At 53.8% G+C, this 20,599-nt stretch overlaps 1 protein-coding gene across 1 annotated transcript; it reads left to right on the top strand.

Annotated features, from left to right (window-relative positions):
* Nucleotides 1–196: 196 nt before the first annotated feature.
* Nucleotides 197–19,469, top strand: LOC111143043 (prolyl 3-hydroxylase 1). Its single transcript, XM_022496475.1, has 15 exons — nt 197–686; nt 4,012–4,164; nt 6,596–6,785; nt 7,051–7,182; nt 8,071–8,210; nt 12,941–13,030; nt 13,315–13,367; nt 13,537–13,658; nt 15,211–15,338; nt 15,510–15,605; nt 15,994–16,144; nt 17,763–17,880; nt 18,200–18,275; nt 18,491–18,631; nt 19,023–19,469. Exons 1-15 carry the CDS (start codon nt 222–224, stop codon nt 19,173–19,175), a joined length of 2,208 nt encoding a protein of 735 aa, XP_022352183.1. The 5' UTR covers nt 197–221; the 3' UTR covers nt 19,176–19,469.
* Nucleotides 19,470–20,599: the final 1,130 nt, after the last annotated feature.

Raw genomic sequence — 20,599 nt, 5'->3', positions numbered from 1 at the left:
AGAGCTCCGCTGAGGGGCGGGGTCCAGGCTTGTGGAAAGCCGAAAAGGTGGTGCAAGCTTCCCGGGCACGCGCTGCCTGGCAAGCGGGGACTGAGCTCCACTCAGGGGCGGGGCAGGGCGGGGGGGGCGGGGCAGGGCGGGGGGGGGGGGGGGACTCCTCGGGGGTGGGACTCCGGCCTCCGTGGCGGGTGGCTGGCTGTCCCGTTAGGTCAGAGGAGGCAATGGCTGCGCGCGCTTTGAGGCTGCTGACCACACTGCTGGCCGCCGCCGCCGCTGCCTCCCGGGCCGAGGTCGAGTCCGAGGCGGGATGGGACATGGCGGCGCCGGACCTGCTCTTCGCGGAGGGGACCGCGGCCTACGCGCGCGGGGACTGGGCGGGAGTGGTACTGAGCATGGAGCGGGCGCTGCGCTCGCGGGCCGCCCTGCGCGCCCTCCGCCTGCGCTGCCGCACCCGCTGTGCCGCCGACCTCCCGTGGGAGCTGGATCCCGGCTCGTCCCCGAGCCCGGCGCAGTCTTCGGGAGCCAACGCCCTGCACGACCTGCGGTTCTTTGGGGGCCTGCTGCGCCGCGCCGCCTGCCTGCGCCGCTGCCTCGGGCCGCCGGCCTCCCACTCGCTCAGCGAGGAGCTGGAGCTGGAGTTCCGCAAGCGGAGCCCCTACAACTACCTGCAGGTCGCCTACTTCAAGGTGCAGACCTGCAGGGGCCTGGGCGGCGGGGATCCTTCTGGGCGCGGTTGCAGATGACCCTGGCGAACTTGGGGGGCCGGGGAAGTGCCCGCGGAGAGGGAAGGTAGCCTCCTGGCCGGAGACTTCTCCTCGGACCCGGGGAAAACAGGGACCCTGCTGGGAGACCTGCCTCGCCCGGTTCGCATAGGCAGATGATAACCCCAAAGGTCCAGCTTGGGGTTAAGGCATGGACCTAGCAAAACTTGGCCTTGTGTTCCCGGGGAGGCCTCCTAGAGGCAACTAAAGCGGCAGCTTGAGTCTCTCATCCAGATTTCATTTTAAGTGCCCAAGTGAGAAGCTAGGACCTTTCTACAATATCTTCCTTCCGGTTCACTGTTCAGTGATGCTTTTCCTGCTGCCGGAGTCCAGCAGCTCTTTCAGGACGTGAGGTTGCCACGTCGCCAGTAGGGGCTGTCTAGCCACTCCCTTTAGCGGGACCCTCCAGCTATTGTCAGGTTTTCAAAGAAAATGAGTATTTTTAGGGATTCCAGAGTGGCTTAAGTCCAAGTGCGTGCACAGATTTGGAGTGCCCCTGGCATGCATGGTGATGATGATGACGGTGATGGTGATGATAACCAGCACATACTTCCAGGCACTGTTTTAAGTACTTTGTGTTTATTGATTTATTTGCCCAGATCCTGTCAATGTCCTGTAAGGTAAGTGCTATTATTAGCCCTATTTTACTGGGGGGGGGGGGTAGGAAGAAGGAGCTGTGTTGCATATTGTTACATCCATAATTTAACAGACCTTCAGTTCCATCTAAAGAGAGACTTAGGGAACCGTGGGGACCACAGACTTCCACCTCTGCACAAGTATTTTGCTTACACAGTTTGCTTACATTCCTCCTTGTTACTGGGAAAAGTACCGTATTTGAGACCAAAACACGTGGGTCACGTCTTTGGTCTTGTCACTTAACAGCACGCTCTCAGATACTTTGACTAACGTTTCCTGAATACCTGCTACATTCCAGTTCTGGTGCAGGTCATTGAAACACTTGACTTTATATTGTTTTGTCTTGTATCACTTCCCTAGTAAGAATCACTGTAGAAAAGGCTATTAAAAGAGTGTGTAGGGACGCCTGGGTGGCTCAGTGGGTTAAGCCGCTGCCTTCGGCTCGGGTCATGATCCCAGCGTCCTGGGATCGAGTCCCACATCGGGCTCCTTGCTCAGCGGGGAGCCTGCTTCTCCCTCTGCCTCTGCCTGCCACTCTATCTGCTTGTGCTCACTCTCGCTCTCTCTCTCTCTCTGATAAGTAAATAAAATCTTTTAAAAAAAAAAAAAAAAAAAAAAAAAAAAGAGTGTGTACATAGGCTGTGGGAGCACAAAGGAGGGAGAATCTAGCTTCATCTCAGAGAAACAAGGGAGACTGAAAGAAGAGGTGACAATTGAAGTCGATCCCAAATATCATTAGAGGAGAGGAAGGATGGCCATTCCAGGTAAAGTGAGGCCAGACTGCTAAGAGAGTTCTGCAGGCTTCAGGAGCCTGTGTCAGACTCAGCTTTTAGAATGCGAGTTATGGAATGTGGAATAAGCCTTGGGAGAAGGAGAAAGTGGTGGCAGGGCTAACCATTAAGAGATGAGCTGGTTGTCCGTTTGAGAGAAGGAAATTTGGTACCTCGGTCCTTAGGGAGTAAAGAAGGACTGGGGTGCAGAGAGAAGGTGGGAGAGACCAGGAAAATGCATGAGCAATGCATAAAGATAAGGGCAGGAGAATAAATCCATGAAAGGGACAGACTTGTGAGAATTTCTAATTGTACAGTTAACAAAACAGGTACAGAGATGGGGATTATTGATGTGGGGTCACCTAGCTATTCTAGGGTCAAAGCCAGGACTGACTCCTTATTCAGCATGCATTTACTATTACTGATGGAAGAAGGAAAAGGAAAAAATTCTTAGCGTATTAGTAATACCAGCAAAGATTCTTTGTGCACTTGTAGGTGCCCAGGACCAAGTATTAGAAGCTGCATGTCTATTGCCTCGTTTTAACATTACCAACAAGCCTGTGAGGCAGTGAGTGCTTTAGCTCCAGATGGCAGATTAGGGAACTCAGTTTAGAGAGTAAGCTTTAAGTATCTAAAGCCCCAGCAAGTGACTAATTAAACCTAGTTTTGTCACAGGTCTGTCTGACACTTAAACCCGTGTTAATCATTAGATCATCAGTGATTTATTTTGGCTTCTACCTAAAGAACCCGTGTAACATTGATAGGCTGGAGTCCATTGCTGAGGTCATTGTGGTGTGTGGGACACTTTTTTCTCCTCAGATTTCATAACCACTTGTGGGTTTTTTTTCCTTTTTAATTAACATATAATGTATTATTTGTTCCAGGGGTACAGGGTTCCAGGTCTGTCAATCATCAGTCTTACACAATTCATAGCACTCACCGTAGCACATACCCTCCCCAGTAGCCATCCCCCAGCCACCCCATCTCTCCCAGCCTCCTCTCCTCCAGCAGCCCTCAGTATGTTTCCTGAGATTAAGAGTCTCTTATGATTTGTCTCCCTCTCTGGTTTCATCTTGTTTCATTTTTCCCTCCCTTCTCCTGGGATCCTCTGTCTTATTTCTCCAATTCCTCATATTGGCGAGATCATATGATAATTGTCTTTCTCTGATTGACTTATTTTGCTTAGCGTAATACCCTCTGGTTTGATCCACGCCATTGCAAATACAACCACTTAACCTCATGAGCCCTGGGCTTTGAGTCAGAAGATGCCATATCCTGATTTTGTATAAGACCTTAGGATTTTTCCATCACCCATCCATCTTTTCCTTGAATGTGTCAAAAACACTTGATTATATTTTATGCAAAAAAAAAAAAAAGTATCTTCTAGGGAAATCCTTAGGCACAGTCTAATCATTAACTGCTCTTTCCTCCCTATTTCTAAATTCTTAAAGCCTTAGACTTTTTTCAGTGGCTCAGTTGCCACTTCTGAATCTTGAGAATATATTATTTGGGCAGTCAGTCTTCCATATCATTCCCCCCCAAGAATATGACCTTTGTTTAAAAATAGAATGTTTACACTGTTGAAAGTTTACCTCCTATGATTTGGGGAATTGCTAAGCTTGATTTGGGAAATGGCTGAAATTCTGCTCAGGGCCCTGTGCTCCTGATTTCTGGTATGTAGTTCCTGCAGTAGGTGTGTTTTCTGGGGCTGGCAAGGTCTGGAGCAAACTGGGGAGTGGAAGGCTCAGGAAGGCTGGGATTTCCTGTTTACTATGGACTACGCATTTGGACACAAACCTTCAGGGTTTGGAGGTGAGGCTTATGGTCTTGTGTCTTATTCTTAGATCAACAAGTTGGAGAAAGCCGTAGCAGCAGCACACACCTTCTTCGTGGGCAATCCTGAACACATGGAGATGAGGCAGAACCTAGACTATTACCAAACCATGTCTGGAGTGAAGGAAGCTGACTTCAAGGATCTTGAGTCCAAACCCCATATGGTGAAAAAAACTTTGTTCCCCCATTCTCTTTTTATTCAAGTGATATTTCCTAGGCTTGTTTTCTTTTTCTTTAAGATTTTATTTATTTATTTGACACACAGAGATCACAAGTAGGCAGAGAGGCAGGCAGAGAGAGAGGGGGAAGCAGGCTCCCGGCTGAGCAGGGAGCCCGACACGGGACTCGATTCTAGGACCCTGAGATCATGATCTGAGCTAAAGGTAGAGGCCCAACCCACTGAGCCACCCAGGCGCCCTAGCTTGTTTTCTGATTATAGAAGTAGTAGACATTCATTGTACAACACTATAGAAAAATGCAGATAAGTATAAAACAGAAAGTGATTATCTATAATACTGCTGCCTTAAGAAAACCAGTAATTCATATTTGGGCCTTTTAAAAAAGATTTTATTTATTTATTTGTCAGAGAGGCGGGGGGAAGAGAGGTAGACAGAGGGAGAAGCAGGCTCCCTGCTGAGCAAAGAGCCCAATACAGAACTCAATCCTAGGACCCTGGGATCATGACCTGAGCTGAAGGTAGATGCTTAGCCAACTGAGCCAAACAGGTATCCCTATTTTGGCTTATTTTTAAAACTCTTCTAGATCTTAATTTTGGTGTTACATTGACACTAATTTGGTGTCATATTGTGTATGTATTTTTCATCATCCTCTGAACTAATACTATATCGTGAATCTTCTCTCATATCTTCAGATTTTCTTTGAAAATACAATTTTTTAAAAGATTTTATTTATTTCACAGAGACAGCGCGAGAGGGAACACAGGCAGAGGAAGTGGGAGAGGGAGAAGCAGGCTTCCCGCAGAGCAGGGAGCCCAATGTGGGGCTGGATCCCAGAACCCTGGGATCATGACCTGAGCTGAAGCAGACGCTTAACAACTGAGCCACCCAGGTGCCCCTAAAGATACAATTTTTAATGGCTGCATGATAGTCCATTTTATGCATAATTGTATTAATGTACTATGTAGGTTTTTGCTTTCACTACTATAAGTGGTGCAGCATTCCTCAGTGTTCTTACTCTGTTTAGCAGAAGTCTGTGTTCCAAGAGAGATTTTGTCTGATGATATGGCATTTTTTTTTAAAGATTTTTATTTATTTATTTGACAGAGAGAGATCACAAGTAGGCAGAGAGGCAGGCAGAGAGAGAGGAAGGGAAGCAGGCTCCCTGCTGAGCAGCGAGCCCGATGCGGGACCCGATCCCAGGACCCTGGGATCATGACCTGAGCCGAAGGCAGCGGCTTAACCCACTGAGCCACCCAGGCGCCCCGATGATATGGCATTTTATAAAGAGCTTATGTTATCATAAGTTTTAATAGTTCAGAAGTAGAGATATCAGAAACAAATAATATATAAATGGCTTTTCTTTAAGATTTTTATTTATTTATTTGACAGAGAGCACAAAGCAGAGGAAGCAGCAGGCAAAGGAAGAGGGAGAGGCAGACTCCCTGATGAGCAGGGATCCCTACACAGGTCTCGATCCCAGGACTCTGGGACCATGACCTGAGCTGAAGGCAGCCGCTTAATCAGCTGAGCCACCCAAGTGTCCCTCAAAATGACTTAAAATTAAATTGTGTAGGGACACCTGGGTGGTTTAGTCCATTAAGCGCCAGACTCTTGATCTCAACTCTGGTCTTGATCTCAGGGTCCTGAGTTCAGGCCCCTGTTGGGCTCCATGCTGGCTGTGGAGACTATTTTTAAATAAAAAAAAAAGTTGGGGCGCCTGGGTGGCTCAGTGGGTTAAAGCCTCTGCCTTCGGCTCGGGTCATGATCTCAGGGTTCTGGGATCGAGCCCTGTGTCAGGCTCTCTGCTCAGCAGGGAAACCTGCTTCTCTCTCTCTCTGCCTGCCTCTCTTCCTACTTGAGATCTCTATCTGTCAAATAAATAAATAAAATCTTTTTTTTAAAAAGTGGATTGTGTACATCTAGTATATTGCACAATCACACACAGCATTTTTAAGTGATTCTATGACAAACAGAAATGGTTATGTTCACAAGGATGGAGGCTATGTCCTACAGATAGCAAAACCCATTCTGTAATCAGTGGCAGTCCTAATTCCCCCTTATGCTGGAAGGATTGCTCTCTTCAGCACAGACCTCATGCTAGCATCTAAGAGTTCTTTTTAATTAAACTTTTATTTTGAACATTCTTATCCCTACAGAAGTGCAAGAAAATTACAATGGACTCCCATGTATCTTTTATCTAGATTGAGTTTTATCTAAATTTTGAGTTTCCAGAGAAATCTGTGGAGACCACTTACAGAAGGCCTTCACTAGGCAGTGGCCACCCTTTTCCATCCCTAACCCTCACCGGAGACAGAGAAACAGGCCGTGAGGACACAGTTGCAGGTTGTGGGGTGTGGGGAAGCGAGGGCCCAGGTTGTATGCAGGCGGGCAGTTGAATCCACCTTCCTCCCAGTAGCACGAGTTCCGGCTGGGAGTACGGCTCTACTCGGAGGAGCAGCCGCACGAAGCCGTGGCCCATCTGGAGGCAGCACTGCGAGAGTACTTGGTGGCCGACGCGGAGTGCCGGGCGCTGTGCGAGGGGCCCTACGACTATGACGGCTACAACTACCTGGAGTACAACGCAGACCTCTTCCAGGCCATAGCAGGTGCATGGCCACGAGCCAGCCCCACGTGCCTGCCCCCCTCCCCGGCCCTGCACCGCTGCCCCCCGCCACACACCTGTCCACACCTGCCCTCCACTGCTAGCCTGGGCTTCCGGGGCCACGTGCAGACAGTACCACCTCAAACCTAAATTTAGTACATCTGGGAATCCAACTGAAAATTCCTTGCACTGGAATTTGCTCCCCTCCCCCAGAATTTGCATCCTGAAGATCGACCTGATGGTTATTCCCTGTCTTTGCTTCCTTTCAGATCATTACATCCAGGTCCTTAGCTGTAAGCAGAACTGCGTCACGGAGCTGGCTTCCCACCCAAGTCGAGAGAAGCCCTTTGAAGACTTCCTTCCATCACATTATAATTATCTGCAATTCGCCTACTATAACAGTAAGGCCTACTTTCTTCCGTCTCTGCCGCTTTCCAGCAGGAGGCCAAAAGCAAGGGAGGCAGGGCTGATGGGTGCTGTGCATATCAGCGTGTTTGGCTTCTCACTGTGACCTGGAACTCTGGGAGGCGCGGTGCCAGGTAACCCCTGCCTGCTTTGTGACAAGCCACTGGCCCCAGCAGCCGATGCCAGCAACCCAGAGATCTGGGAGACGGAGACCCAAGACCTCTCTCCCGTCCCTTCTAGAACACTGATAATCTGACTCTGCATCTGAGTTCAGTTAGACCAAAGGCAAGGGTGTACTACTGTTTAAACCATCTCCCGGGACATTTTCCAGCGCTTCGTCCCAGGATGGCGCTGATGCTCTGGGTGGGGGGCTGCCAGGACCCAAACCAGCAACAAGTCAGCAGGTGCTTACCGAGTTCTGACTGTGCTAAGCATCACTGCATATTCGAGAGTGTGAGGTGTTTATTGTTGAGTTGAGACACACATGCGAGTGAGCTCTGCTCGCTCAGTGGAAGAGACCACTTGCTGTTGTAGTGTCCCCATCTCCTGAAATGTGTGGGGAAAACAAGGTAGGGAGATGGGGCCCTTCCTGAAATGCGTCTACTAGGAGGCCAGTGTTGAACTGTAAATTGTGAAATTGTAAAGATATGGGCGTCCAGTAATAGGCAGGCCAGAGGACCCTGCATTTCTTACATCAGTTCTGCCTTCTGTGTTCATGTAATTCCTATCCTTCTCACTCTTCTAGAACTTCTCCCTCAGATCAGGCAGCACCACAATGACACCCATGTCATCACTGTCTTGGGCTGTGCTGAGACTCGTGACAGTGGTTCGTGGCACCCAGGATTGGACGCTCTCTTCTCAGCCATGTCTTTTTGGCTTTGCAGTTGGGAATTATACGCAGGCTATTGAATGTGCCAAGACCTATCTCCTCTTCTTCCCCAATGATGAGGTGATGAACCAGAATCTGGCCTACTATACAGCCATGCTTGGAGAAGAAGCAGCCAGATCCATTGGCCCCCGTGAGGTGAGAGACTTGCGCTAGGGCAGCTGCCAGCTGAGCCCAGACCAGATGGTGGGAGGTGGGGGGATGGGTTGGCAGTGCTCAGGCAGGGGGCGGGGCCAGGCGGAAGTGTACTGACACACTTGTCACTCAGGAACCGGGGAGCAGCCTTACTCCCACCATTGGGGTCCAGAAGTCTGCTGTCTTGAGTCGTAAAGGAAAAACAGAACTGCAGTGCAGGCTCTCCTGTCCCCCCTTTCGCAGCACCTCTGCTTTGAGATTTGTAAGCCAACAGGCATGGTCTGAGTGTGTCCTGAGAGTTGTGTGGACAGGCAGCAGCCCGGACGTCTTGCTGATGGTATACAAGTAGCCAGCGACAGGTTTCCTTGCCTCTGACCTCAACCATTTGGCCAAGAGCTATCATTTTTTACTTCCAGCTAAATTCTTTTTTCACTCACCCGTTTCCTTGCCCCTGTTTCCTCCCTGACCCTTCTCTGAGCTCTCCCTCCCTCAGCATCACTCCCAGTTCGGTTCCCAAGCAGACCCAGTGACCAAAGTGAAATGCACTGATGTGTTAACAGTGGTTATTTCTAGGTGGTGGAATATGGGTGATTTTTTGCATTTTGCTTATTTATGTTTTCTAAATTCCCTTCAGCAGAATTACAAATTTTTTTTAAAGATTTTAGTTACTTTTTTGACAGAGAGATCACAACTAGGCATAGAGGCAGGCAGAGAGAGGGGGGGAGGCAGGCAGAGAGAGAAGAGGGAAACAGGCTCCCTGCTGAGCAGAGAGCTATGCGGGGCTCAATCCCAGGACCCTGAGATCATGACCTGAGCCGAAGGCAGAGGCTTAACCCACTGAGCCACCCAGGCACCCTTACAAATTATTTTTTGTAGTTAAAAACATTAAAAGTTCTGTTTTTTAACTTAGTGAAATGTGATACTACGAACCACGATATTTGTACATACATCTTATGCAGACACTAGACCCTCTTCTTCTTGAACCTAGAACAGTGAGTTGGATTTGAAGTCACGGGTGTGGGCTCAAGCCATGGCTCCTATGCATACGAGGTTGTGTGATCTTCCGCATGTGGTTGTGGGGGATCTCAGGCACCCTGTACTATGCCTCTGAGTCTCAGTTTCTCCCTCTGTAGAATGGGAATATGGTTCTTACTCTTTCTTCAACACAAGATGAGCATCAGCGTTAAATGACATACCGAGTAGAAATGCACTTTGTAAGCCAACAGGCGTGGTCTGAGTGTGTCCTGAGAGTTGTGTGGACAGGCAGCAGCCCGGACGTCTTGCTGATGGTATACAAGAAGCCAGCGACAGGTTTCCTTGCCTCTGACCTCAACCACCTCCTGGAATGGGGGGTGGCCTACTGTGGCTGCAGTGATCCCTGACATCAGAAGGGAGACTGTGAATGAGAGGAAGGTGAGCCTCAGTCACCCGGATCCCGCCAGCCGCTCTCACACCCTGCCCACCTTCTATGTAAAAATGTAGCTTTAGACCCGGTTTTCATTTTGACGGAGGAAAAATATGGTAACTAGAGATAATTAGAGGCAGCCCATTCGTTTATGCAACAAGTATTTGGGACAAATATGGGTGCAGGAGTGGACACACTCCCACGCTGCTGGTGGGACTGTGAGTTGGACCGTTCGTTTAACCGGCAGTTCTTTTTTTTTTTTTTTTTTTTTTAATTTATTTGACAGAAAGGGATCACAAGTAGGCAGAGAGGCAGGCAGAGATGGGGGGGTGCAGGCTCCCTGCTGAGCAGAGAGCTATGCGGGGCTGGATCCCAGGACCCTGAGATCATGACCTCAGCCAAAGGCAGAGGCTTAACCCACTGAGCCACCCGGGCGCCATAACCGGCAGTTCTGCCCCCAGCGAGCCGCCACGGTAAGCGGTGTCGCACAAGGATGGGAAGGCAAGCGTTCCGGGACACGTGTCAGAACCTTTCTCCTGACAGCAACCAACCAAAGCAAGCTAAATGCCACCCGTTTGGGAACCGGCTAAATGAATCACAGTAGATCCATTCCGTGGTGCACAAGACAATTGCATGAGTCGATTACTACACACCAGTGTGAGATGGTCTCTGTGTTACTACTGTAGGTAAAGAAAAAAAAAAGATCTAGAACTATAATTCTATTCTATCCTACTTATGTTTTTTTAAAATACATATGTACCTTTTAAGTCGTCAACTCTGTGGACAGATTGCTAAGAAACTGTGCCTTGTCTTACCCCTGAGGCTGGGGCCTACAGGTCAGGGTGGGGAGGGAGACCAAACTGTTTCTATTTATGTCTGTCAATACTTTGTGGATCTCTTTTAGCTATACGGGCATGACCTTCGTGTCTTTTTGAGTGCCATCTAAAGCGCACCTCAGGGACTAATGATACAGAAGCGGGCGTGATCCAGACCTTGGAGAGTACTGTAGTGAATCCAAGAGTGGCCGTGGAGGCCAGCTGGAGTGGAGGAAGGAAGAAATGGGAGGCTTTGCAAGGGGAAGCGCTGTCGGCATTTGGTTTTAAAAGCCTTCATGTGGTGAATGAGGCAGTGGAGGGCCTCTGAGATGGAGGACAGCATGTGCAGATGGCCTGGGAAATTGCCCCATATACCTGCAAGCTGATATGAGGAGTTACAGGAGATGAGACCCCGGAGGGTCAGATTTGGAAGGGTCTTGAGTGCCCTGCAAGGACTTTGGTCTCTGTCGCATAAGACAGGCAGTGGTGGGCGCTCAAAGGGTTTTAAGCAGTAGCTGAGCCAGCTGTGTAAGGCTCAGAACGGGAGGGAGCTAGAAACGGGGAGACCAATGCAGGGCTACTGTGGCGGTGCCAAGGGGAGCTGCTGGGTGGCGGGGGGGGGGGGACACTGGCTGGAGTGGGGAACTGACTAGGTGGGGTAGGAGATGGCCTTGGCAGAACGGTGGGGGGTTCACACCTCCCTCCTCATGTCTAATGAGACATGAGTCTCCTGCTTGGGAGACGCAGACATGGTGTTGCCCACCCAGCTCAGGACCGCACAGGTTTCGTCACAGGTCTGCCCTGCCTGTACTCCAGCCCCGGGGGCTAAGTTCTCCTCTGTTCTCCGAGAGAAGGAGGTAGCGGATGGGGCAGTAGTCCACTTCCCGGTGTGGTTGTTTTCTGAGTTTGCTATTGAGGATAGCCACCTTTCACATGTGTGGGGCATCTCATCTGCAAAATTATTCCATAGCTTCTATTTTATTTCATTCGATTCTCATCACAACCTGCCCCGAAGGGAAAGACCCAGGTTCCGCCTTCCCAGCTCTGGAACCCGGAGTCTCCACTAGAAATGATCCAGCCCTCTCCTCGCCAGTGAGGACATTACCTTGTAGTTGTCCTCTTTGGCCACTAGATGGGGACAGTCTGCCTTTGAGAAGGCACTTCTCCATGTCTCTTTGGCTTGCTGAGTTAAGAGCCTCTCTCGCTACCCCTCACTTTATGGTCATAGTAGTGAATTGGGGCAGAGAGGGAAAATAAACCACTTTTAACTGGAACCGTCCTTCGCGAAAGAAAGTAACTAGTATTTGTTGAGCCCTGTCCCAGTCTACAGGTTGTGTGGTTCAACCCCCATTATCTTGTTTCCTCCCCATGGGGGCTGTGGTAGGGGGCGCTATTCTCCCATTTTAGAGATGAGAACATCCAGGCTCCAGGAGTTGGGCTAGCTTGCACGGTGGCCTGTGGCTGAGAGTAGCGACCCGGATCCCTCCCCGGGTCCCGCGTTGTCTCGGGGCTGGCTCAGTTCCCAGCTCGTAGCTCCTACTCCATGAATCAGTGCTGAGCAAATAAACGTGGGCATGCAATTTGCTTCGCAGCTGCCTCAGGGCTGTGGGAGAGGGTTTAACGAGAGAACGCCCCAAGCGTGGTGTCTAGCACTCGGTGAATCACTTACATGCCTTAGGAGAAAATTTTTATCTCCCTGTTGGGTAAATATGCTAGATAATGTAGGACTCATTGAGGTTTTGCTAACATTTTCCTTACTGCCTTCATCTTGTATTTCAACTGATGATGTCTTCTTTTCCTTTTCTTTCCTCTTCCTGCTGCTTGGAGACTAGCAGGGCACCTAGGGAGAGCTGTGGCCCCAAAAGGTACTTAGTCTCCCAGCCCTGGGTCAGCCCTACCTGTGAGCACGTGTGGGAAGGGCCAGAGGGCCCGGGCCAGCGGCTCCAGATGCCGCAGCCCAACTCCAGGAGGGGCGCATCCAGTGTGTTCAGAGTCTCAGGGGAGGCAGGGGGCCTAATGAAAAAGCACCGAGGCTTTGTCCCTTTCCTGTAGCGTCAACTATGCTCCCTGCCCCCCAGTGTCTCCATCTGTAAGACAAGGAGCACAGTGTCAACGTCAGACGTGGCTGAGAAGGTTCAGTGAATAATACATGGGTCACCCAACCCCTAGGTCTCCCGCCTCCGCCTTAAACCCCTACAGAAGTCAAGAAAGAACGCTCCTTCTTTGAGGACTATTTCCACGTCTCCTGAGAGCCTCAGCTCTCCTGTCTAGGAGATTCATGGGGGACACGATGGGAGGTTAGGTCATCCTCAGAGGTGTTGCTTGTGCCAGGCCAGAGCTACCCTTAGCGCAGGGGTGAGGCTGCTGTCCCACACTGGAGAACAGACACAGCAGTGGTGGTGGGAGAGGAAGCTCAGGTCACACTGGGAGCAACAGCCCAGAACATGGGGCTCCCCCCACCCAGAGTTAACAGGGCTGAATTCCAGGGCATCCCTTCTACTTGGTTTTCCCAGAGTGCCCGGGAGTACCGCCAGCGCAGCCTGCTCGAGAAAGAGCTGCTCTTCTATGCGTACGATGTCTTCGGAATTCCCTTCGTGGATCCGGTGAGCCCGGCTGCGGGAGTGGGGGACCGGGGCGAGCCTTGTAGCTCTGTTTGGGGGCTTGAGCCAGACACGGGATCTGTGAAACCCGTGGACGAGAAGCAGAGCAAGACGGAGGGGAGTTCCGGGCAGCCAGAGGTGACTCCGGTTTGGAGACTCACTTTCTCTCCTGCGAGGAGGCAGCTGATAAGACGGATTCTCCTGGAGGCCCCGGGTCTCTGCACAGAGACCCGGAAGATGAAGCAGGTCACCCTACAGCATTGATTTTCCTCCTGATCTGCTTTTAGGATTCGTGGACTCCAGAAGAGGTGATTCCCAAAAGATTGCAAGAGAAACAAAAGTGAGGACCTTGAGGCTGCATGGCCGGAGCGGCTTGATGGAGCACCTGAGGCCTCCTGAGCCCAGGCAGATGTGCACTCCTGGGAGGGGGGGGGGGGTCCGGGTTGAGAAGCTGGGGAGGGAGCCCGGGTGGCCCCAGAACGCAGTCCTCAGAGCGGCTGTGCGCGCAGGTCCGAGCGGGAAACGGCCGTCCGCATCTCCCAGGAGATCGGAAACCTGATGAAGGAGATTGAGACCCTGGTGGAGGAGAAAACCAAGGAGTCGCTGGATGTGAGCCGGCTGACGCGGGAAGGTGAGAGGACAGAGCTCGGCGTCTGCAAGGCAGGTGTCCCCGTCCAAGCTGGCTGGCCCCCAGAGCAGGCTTGGCCTCTCCCGGAGCCCTTCCTGACTCCCCCGGGCTTCCACCCGGAGAAGGCACTGAGATTGGCCTCTGATGAAGACGTAGGACTCCTGGGTCACAGCAACACTAGTTTAGCTCGCTGCAGTTCTAGCACAAACCTCATCTGTCTCCCCACATCCATCAGGCATCCTGCTCCCAAGCCTCCAAATCGGAGGTACCTTCCCCTGGTCTGCCCACTCCAAGCTGCACTAAGACTGCTTTTCCTCGCTTCTCTCCCCAAGCCTCTCCTCTTCACCGTTGCTGCAGGGGCCCCCCCCCGCCCCCCTCCCCACCACTGCACCTGCTGTCTGCCCTCCTGTCCCTCCTTGATCTGTGCTTCCCCTTCCCCTGCGGTGGCTAGAACAGGCTTGCAAACACGGAGGCCCGGCCCCTACCCACCCTGCCTGCTCCTCCAACCACCTGCTTCTACCTTCTGTTCATCTGCCCCGGGATGCTCCTGCTCTTTGGGCCCACCTGTCCCCAGGCCAAGCTCATGCCTGTCCTTCCTCCCTGTACTCTCCCATTGCCTCTGCGCACGAAGCCTTGCTTCATCTCCCAATCCGGGGGATCCCCTCCCTCTTTCTCTGGAACTTCCACAGCAGCTTTCTCTGTGTTTGCATCCTTGCTGGGAGAGGTGCCATCTTCAGGTGTGAGACCCTCACCTCTCTCGGGCAGGGCCTGGCGCCCACCGTGGCCTCAGTAAGTAGACAGAGCTGAGCTGTCTCCTCCAGCAGGTCCAGGCACAGAGGGACACCATGAGAAATAGAAGAGAAGGTTCACCTACATTCCATTGTTGCTTAAATGAACGGTGGTTAATTTAACAAGATGAGCACTTGAAAAGAATTTGTCCCGCATTCCTTGGTTTTCAGGCAGCTTTCACTGTGTTGTTTCTCTTCTCTGGGGGAGGTGGGCTGGGCAGATGGAGGTCCTCGTTTGAAATGAGGGCTGCTGGCGACTGGTGCGATGGCAGCTAAGATTCTGAGCCTTTCCTGTGTGCCCAGTACTGTGCTGAGCGTTTAACTCGTGTCGTCGTTGCTCTTTACGTCAAACAAGCACCCATCTCAGGAGGTAGCTGCTGTCTTACAGATGAGGAGAGGAAAGCTCAGGGAGGTTAAGTAACTTGCTGAGGTCACACAGCTAACAGATGGAGGATTCAGGAGTCAAACCCCTTTCTTTCTGATTCTGGAGCTCAGGGTTTTAAAGAATTTGTTGGTGATGTTTCCTCAGCAATTGGCGGAGGCCCAAAAACCAATAACTGTTCTGGAAGGGAGCTAGGACTAGGGCGTGGCTCTCCCACCTTGTCAGCTCCAGGTGCTGTCCTGTGGGCCACGCCACCTTCAGAAGTGACCGAACAGGAAGTTTCTCTGGTGACCTGGAAACAACTGGAATTTCTATTCCCATTCAATGGAGAGTGTCTGGACAGAGCTGCCGCTGGATTCAGCCCAGTCTTGTCGTTGCTTTGCAGGTGGCCCCCTACTCTACGAAGGCATCAGTCTCACCATGAACTCCAAAGTCCTGAATGGCTCTCAGAGGGTGGTGATGGATGGTGTAATCTCCGCAGACGAGTGCCGGGAGCTGCAGAGACTGACCAATGTAAGGGAGGCCCCTTTTCCCCAGGGCCCAGCCTCCCCTTCACCAAGTGCCTCCAGGTGCTGAGCTCGCCTGCCCCTCGTGGCACATCGGCGACCACCTCTCTCATTGGCAACCACCTCTGCGGGCCTTCAGCTGCCCCGTCTAAGTCCCCCTGTGTTTTGGGCCTTGCAGGCCGCAGCGACCTCGGGAGATGGCTACCGGGGTCAGACCTCCCCACACACGCCCAGTGAGAAGTTCTATGGTGTCACAGTCTTCAAAGCCCTTAAGGTAGAATCAATTCTCAGCACTCTAGAGTGTGGGGAACGAGGAGAGGGGGAGGCTCAGGCTTTGGGGGGCACTCGGGGGTTGGAAAGGTGAAGGTGTCTGCTAGCCGCATTCCAGCAGCCACGGAGGGGGACGAATTAAGTTGAGGGAGGTTGACTTTTGCATCCTGGCTGGTGAAGCAAGTGTGATCAAAGTGAGGCAGGCGAGACAAGACTGATGTCCAGAGTGCTTTCTGCCCACAAAGAGAAGCATGGAGGAGGGGCAGGTATAACACGGGAGGGTTGTTGTACATGGGAGCAGAGGCGGGGGGGGTGGGAGGTGATGCCTCAGCGGGTTCTGTTGGCCCGCAGCCAGGGCGTTCAGGGCAGCTGACCACTGGTCTCCTCGACAGCTGGGACAGGAAGGGAAAGTTCCGCTGCAGAGTGCCCACCTGTACTACAATGTGACCGAGAAGGTGCGGCGCGTCATGGAGTCCTACTTCCGCCTGGACACCCCCCTCTACTTCTCCTACTCCCACCTGGTGTGCCGCACCGCCATCGAAGGTAGGCCTTCTCTCTGTCCCTGGCACGGGTGCTGAGGACATGGAAAAGCACAGGATATGGTCCTTTTCATCTTAGCTGAGGAACCAACACAGAATGTGGCAACCCCATGCGATCAGTGCGGTGGAGGAAGTTCTAGTCAGCCCAAGAGGGAGTCAGGAGGACTTCCTGGAGGAGGAGGTGACCATTGTGCAGGATAAATAGGACTGGTGGAGTGTCCAGGTGATGAGAGACCATTCGAGCCAGAAAGAACAGCACATACAAAGAAGGGCAGGCACTGGGCAGCCTGGTGGTGGGGACTAAGAAAGTGGCCGTTTTTGGGGTGTGGGGTTGAAGTTGGGGGCATCAGAAGGCTTTCAGAAGCTAAGCTGTGGAGAGCTACATTCCAGAGTGTGTTTTCATCCTGTAGGCCGCTGGGTCTCAGCGATGCTCTTGGGCATCCAGGTATCTGGACCAGTCATAGTCAATACCAAACCCGTGAGAGATGGACTTTCACAAGTCAGAGCCAAGTCGAGGTCCTTCTTTGTCAGTTGTCCTGAGGAGGGTGAGGTGTGGCCAGTGCCCCAGGGGTCGCAGGTGGCCCACAGCTGGATCTGTCATGCCTAAGCCTTCACGGCCCCCCCACCCCGGCACTGATGCACCACTAGGTGGCAGAAATGAGAGGGCTTGACTGCCCCCAGAAGGTTTGGAGTTCTCTCAAAATCTGGACACACCCAAAGGAATGTGTCAGACACACCCTGCACCTGCCCCAGCCTCTCCAGGTGGGGGCCGGGCAGTGGGAAGCCAGGAAGGGTCCTCAAACAAGAAGGACTCGGTGAGACCTCTGTGTTCCCAAGGTTAGTTCTGCCGCTTTGTGGCGAGAGGTTTGGAGGGTGTACATCAAGCCCAAGGGAGGGAAGCTGGTCAGCGGTGAGCCGGCTGGGCAAGGACAAAGGCCCGGACCTGGCCAGTGGCAGTGGGAGTAGAGAGGAGAGAGCAGGTGAGGGAGATGGAGGAGGTGGAAGGACAGTCCTGGCGCCTGGCCAGACAGGTGGGGACAAATAGGAGGGCTCTACCGTGACCTGATGGTGCCGCGGCCCGCTCAGGGGGCGATGGTTCCATGTCATGAGAGGCTTGCCTGGCATTACGCAGTACACACTGTGCCCTTGCACGGCCTTCCTCCTGCGTGGCTTCCCCCGCGGAGCCCTGCGGAAGCGAACTGCTTACCTTTGCTCCTGTCTGTTCCCCTTCATGCCGTCCCCACCTCGTCTCCCGCTGCATAGTGAGTCTCGCCGGGCCCTGCTTCTGGCCACCCTCCTGACCGCTCAGCTTCACCTCCCTGGGGATTCCTGGTTTATAAATTCGAGCCAGAAAGTCAAGGTCGTGCCGCTCAGACCAGAACCCACCCTCGCTTAGAGCCTCAAGACCCTGCTTGCTCCCACCCAGAACCTTCCTGGGAAGCCTGCAGATTCGTCCTGACCCGAGGGCTGATGCTTAGCCAGAGACCCCATAGTTCACTGGCCATTCCCACAGACCCAGGCGCATTTTGGGAAGCACCCCGCCCCCCCCACTCCGTGCCAACAGGAGAGCTACAGCGTCTCCTGAGGTGTTCCCACGCTAACGTGCATTACCTTGGCTCCAGAGGCACAGGCTGAGAGGAAGGACAGTAGCCATCCAGTCCACGTGGACAACTGCATCCTGAATGCCGAGGCCCTTGTGTGCATCAAGGAGCCCCCCGCCTACACCTTCCGGGACTACAGGTGCCAGCTGTTTCTCTGAGGCTCCCAGTCCCCTGCGCCTTGCCCCGTCCCCAACACACACACACAGGTGTGTGACCAGCTGTCCCCAGAATCCAGTCCCCATCCCCATGCCCTCCGGCTAGAAGGTTGGACAGAAAGGGAGTCATTCCGGTGTGGTGTGAGGAGGACAGTGGATTCTCTGGAGTGAGGGTGGCGTGGTGGGAAGACCCGTCCTGTGGCAGGCCCCGTCCAGCTGCTGGAGGAGAGCGCCTGGAGACGCAGTCACGGGAGCCATGGACTGTCTGCTGGCCTGTGACGAGACCGTGTCTGTCGTTCCCAGTGCCATTCTTTATCTAAATGGGGACTTCGACGGAGGAGCATTCTACTTCACTGAACTAGATGCCAAGACAGTGACGGTGAGTGTGCCCTCGTGCCTGTCCCTGGGGGACAAACCCTCACAGTGCTGTGGGCAGAGTGGCCAGGCCTTGCCTCCTCAAACCTGGGGGGCTCTGAGCTATGTCGCTCACTCCTCTGACTGGCTGCCTTTTCTCTCCAGACCCTAATGATCCTGTGTCCCCTCTGAAGGCAGCTTACAGTCTCCTGTGTCCCCCCTGCTTTGTGTCTCCTTCAGGCAGAGGTGCAGCCCCAGTGCGGGAGGGCCGTGGGATTCTCTTCAGGCACGGAGAACCCGCACGGGGTGAAGGCTGTCACCAGAGGGCAGCGCTGTGCCATTGCGCTGTGGTTCACGTTGGACGCGCGGCACAGTGAGCGGGTGAGAGCTCTCAGTGGCACTGGGATCTGCCCCTGGAAGGGCCCGGGTTCTGCTTTCCCCTCCCCCAGTCTCACTGCCAGCGGCTTAGACACCAGAGGAACACCGGGCCTGGTGTCCACAGAGACTCTCCCTGGTCCCATATCCTTGTCCCCTCTGGCCCTTCTCCTGTACTTGTAAATGGGGCTCCAGGGTGCGGTGCCAAGATGGGGAATGGTGCCAGCACTGGGCCGCCTGGTTGGGCAGCACCTCAGCTGTCTGAGGACCTGCCGGGAAGCAGAGGAGCTCAGAGGCCATGGAGGAAGAACTTGTTGCTCTCCAGGAAGCAGCCCCCGAGCGGAGCTGAGCGCTGGTCCGGAGGCCTCTCTGAATAGGCAGGGGTTTGTCCTTGCAGGACCGGGTGCAGGCGGATGACCTGGTGAAGATGCTCTTCAGCCCGGAGGAGATGGACCTTTCCCAGGAGCAGCCCCAGGAGGCCCAGGAGGGGCCCCCCAAGCCAGAGACCCCTCTGTCCGGCGGTGAGGTGGGACACAAAGATGAGCTCTGACGGCATCCGGCTCGCTGTGGATGGGTGAGCGGACCCACCTTGAGGAACTATGTCCTCCACCGGCTGGCCCCCGGGGGCTGCGTGTCTGGCGCTCAGCCAGCGGACCCTGCTTGGGGCCGTCCGCACGGTGCTACCGCTCCTGGAGTGGACATGGCGGGACGGCCATCTCGCTCTGGACCCGGCTGAGGGCTCAGGACACAGGCCAGAGCCGCCCCTGGGGGCCTGGACGGACAACTGAGTGACAGCACTACAGTATTTAAGTGTCTGTGTAGACAACCAAAGAATAAATGGTTTGTGGTTTTTTACTCATGAGTTGGTTCAGAGAGTAGGAGTACGGCCACCTGCTGGCCCACTCTCACCGCTGCCCGCACAGCCTCGGGCCCCGCACGGAACCCCAGGCGCCGCAGACTTGTCGGTAGAGCGGGGACCCCAGTGCTCACTCGGCGCCCCTTCTGGGTGGATTCAGGACCGGAGGTGACGGCCCTCTGTCAGCGGGAATGCTCTGGATGGAGGGCGGGGATTATAACTAAGCCCTCTCCGGCAGCCCCGGCCGGTCAGCAGTGCGCTGGCATTTCGCCCCCCGTGTCGGTCCCGCTCCGCTGTCCCGCCTTGGAGGCCCCAGGCCCCAGGAGAACACACACCTCTGGGAGACAGACCACAAGTGAAGGTTCTGCCCCCCTGGCCACAAGCCCGTCTCCCCTCCCGGGCTCGCGATGCTATATGGTGCCGAGTTCGGGAACCTGCACTCTGGGCCCTCCTCTGTTCAGCTGGCCAGTGGCAGTTGACAGAGCCCCAGCTCAGGGCCCAGGGCTGGGAGCACGGGAGCAGACAGAGCAAGTCCCTGCGGTCCCACAGCTGCTGTTTCAGTGGGGAAGACAAGTAACACACGTGTGTGTGCGTGTGAGTATGCATGCTTGCATGTGTGTGTAAGCCTTAGAGGTGGAGAAGGAAGCCAGTCAGGCCCCGAGGAGGGCCCAGCAGCAGGAAGGCCAACGGGGCACAGAGTGGGCAAGAAGGGGGACAGCCAGGGCGGGTGGGGTCTTGGGGGCCTCGTCAGTCACCGTGGGCATGTGGGCTCTGTGTCCCTGTGCCAGGAGCGGAGGAGTGACAGCCTCAGAGAAGGGGCTTTAGGGCAAGGACCAGCTGAGGAGAGGCGAGAGGCGGCTGCAGTCCCCAGTGGGCGGGGAAGGCGGCGTGGAACAGGGTGCCGGCAGGAGCAGTGGTGGAGTCCATTTCTGAGGTAGAGCCCACAGGAGTTGCTGATGGGTCAGGTGGTGTGAGAGAAAGGAGCATCAGGAAGGCTTCCAGCTTCAGCAGTGGGGAGAATGGAGTCACCTGCCCTCTGGCAGAGGGTCCGTGGGGGGATGGCACCAGGCATGGACGCTGGGACTCCAGTGTCATGCGTGTCGTGCTTGAGTCCCAGG

Source organism: Enhydra lutris, unplaced genomic scaffold (assembly GCF_002288905.1).
Source record: "Enhydra lutris kenyoni isolate GAN:26980312 unplaced genomic scaffold, ASM228890v2 scaffoldscaffold9, whole genome shotgun sequence".
Classification (NCBI taxonomy): Eukaryota; Metazoa; Chordata; class Mammalia; order Carnivora; family Mustelidae; genus Enhydra; species Enhydra lutris.
This window is presented reverse-complemented; position numbering and strand designations above follow the sequence as displayed.

Excerpts from the sequence above, each read along its gene's own strand:
- LOC111143043 (XM_022496475.1), top strand. The coding sequence starts at position 222 with ATGGCTGCGCGCGCTTTGAGGCTGCTGACCACACTGCTGGCCGCCGCC. Across the intron at positions 15,606-15,993 it reads CAGTCTTCAAAGCCCTTAAG|CTGGGACAGGAAGGGAAAGT; the intron begins GTAGAATCAATT and ends TCTCCTCGACAG. Across the intron at positions 16,145-17,762 it reads GTGCCGCACCGCCATCGAAG|AGGCACAGGCTGAGAGGAAG; the intron begins GTAGGCCTTCTC and ends CCTTGGCTCCAG.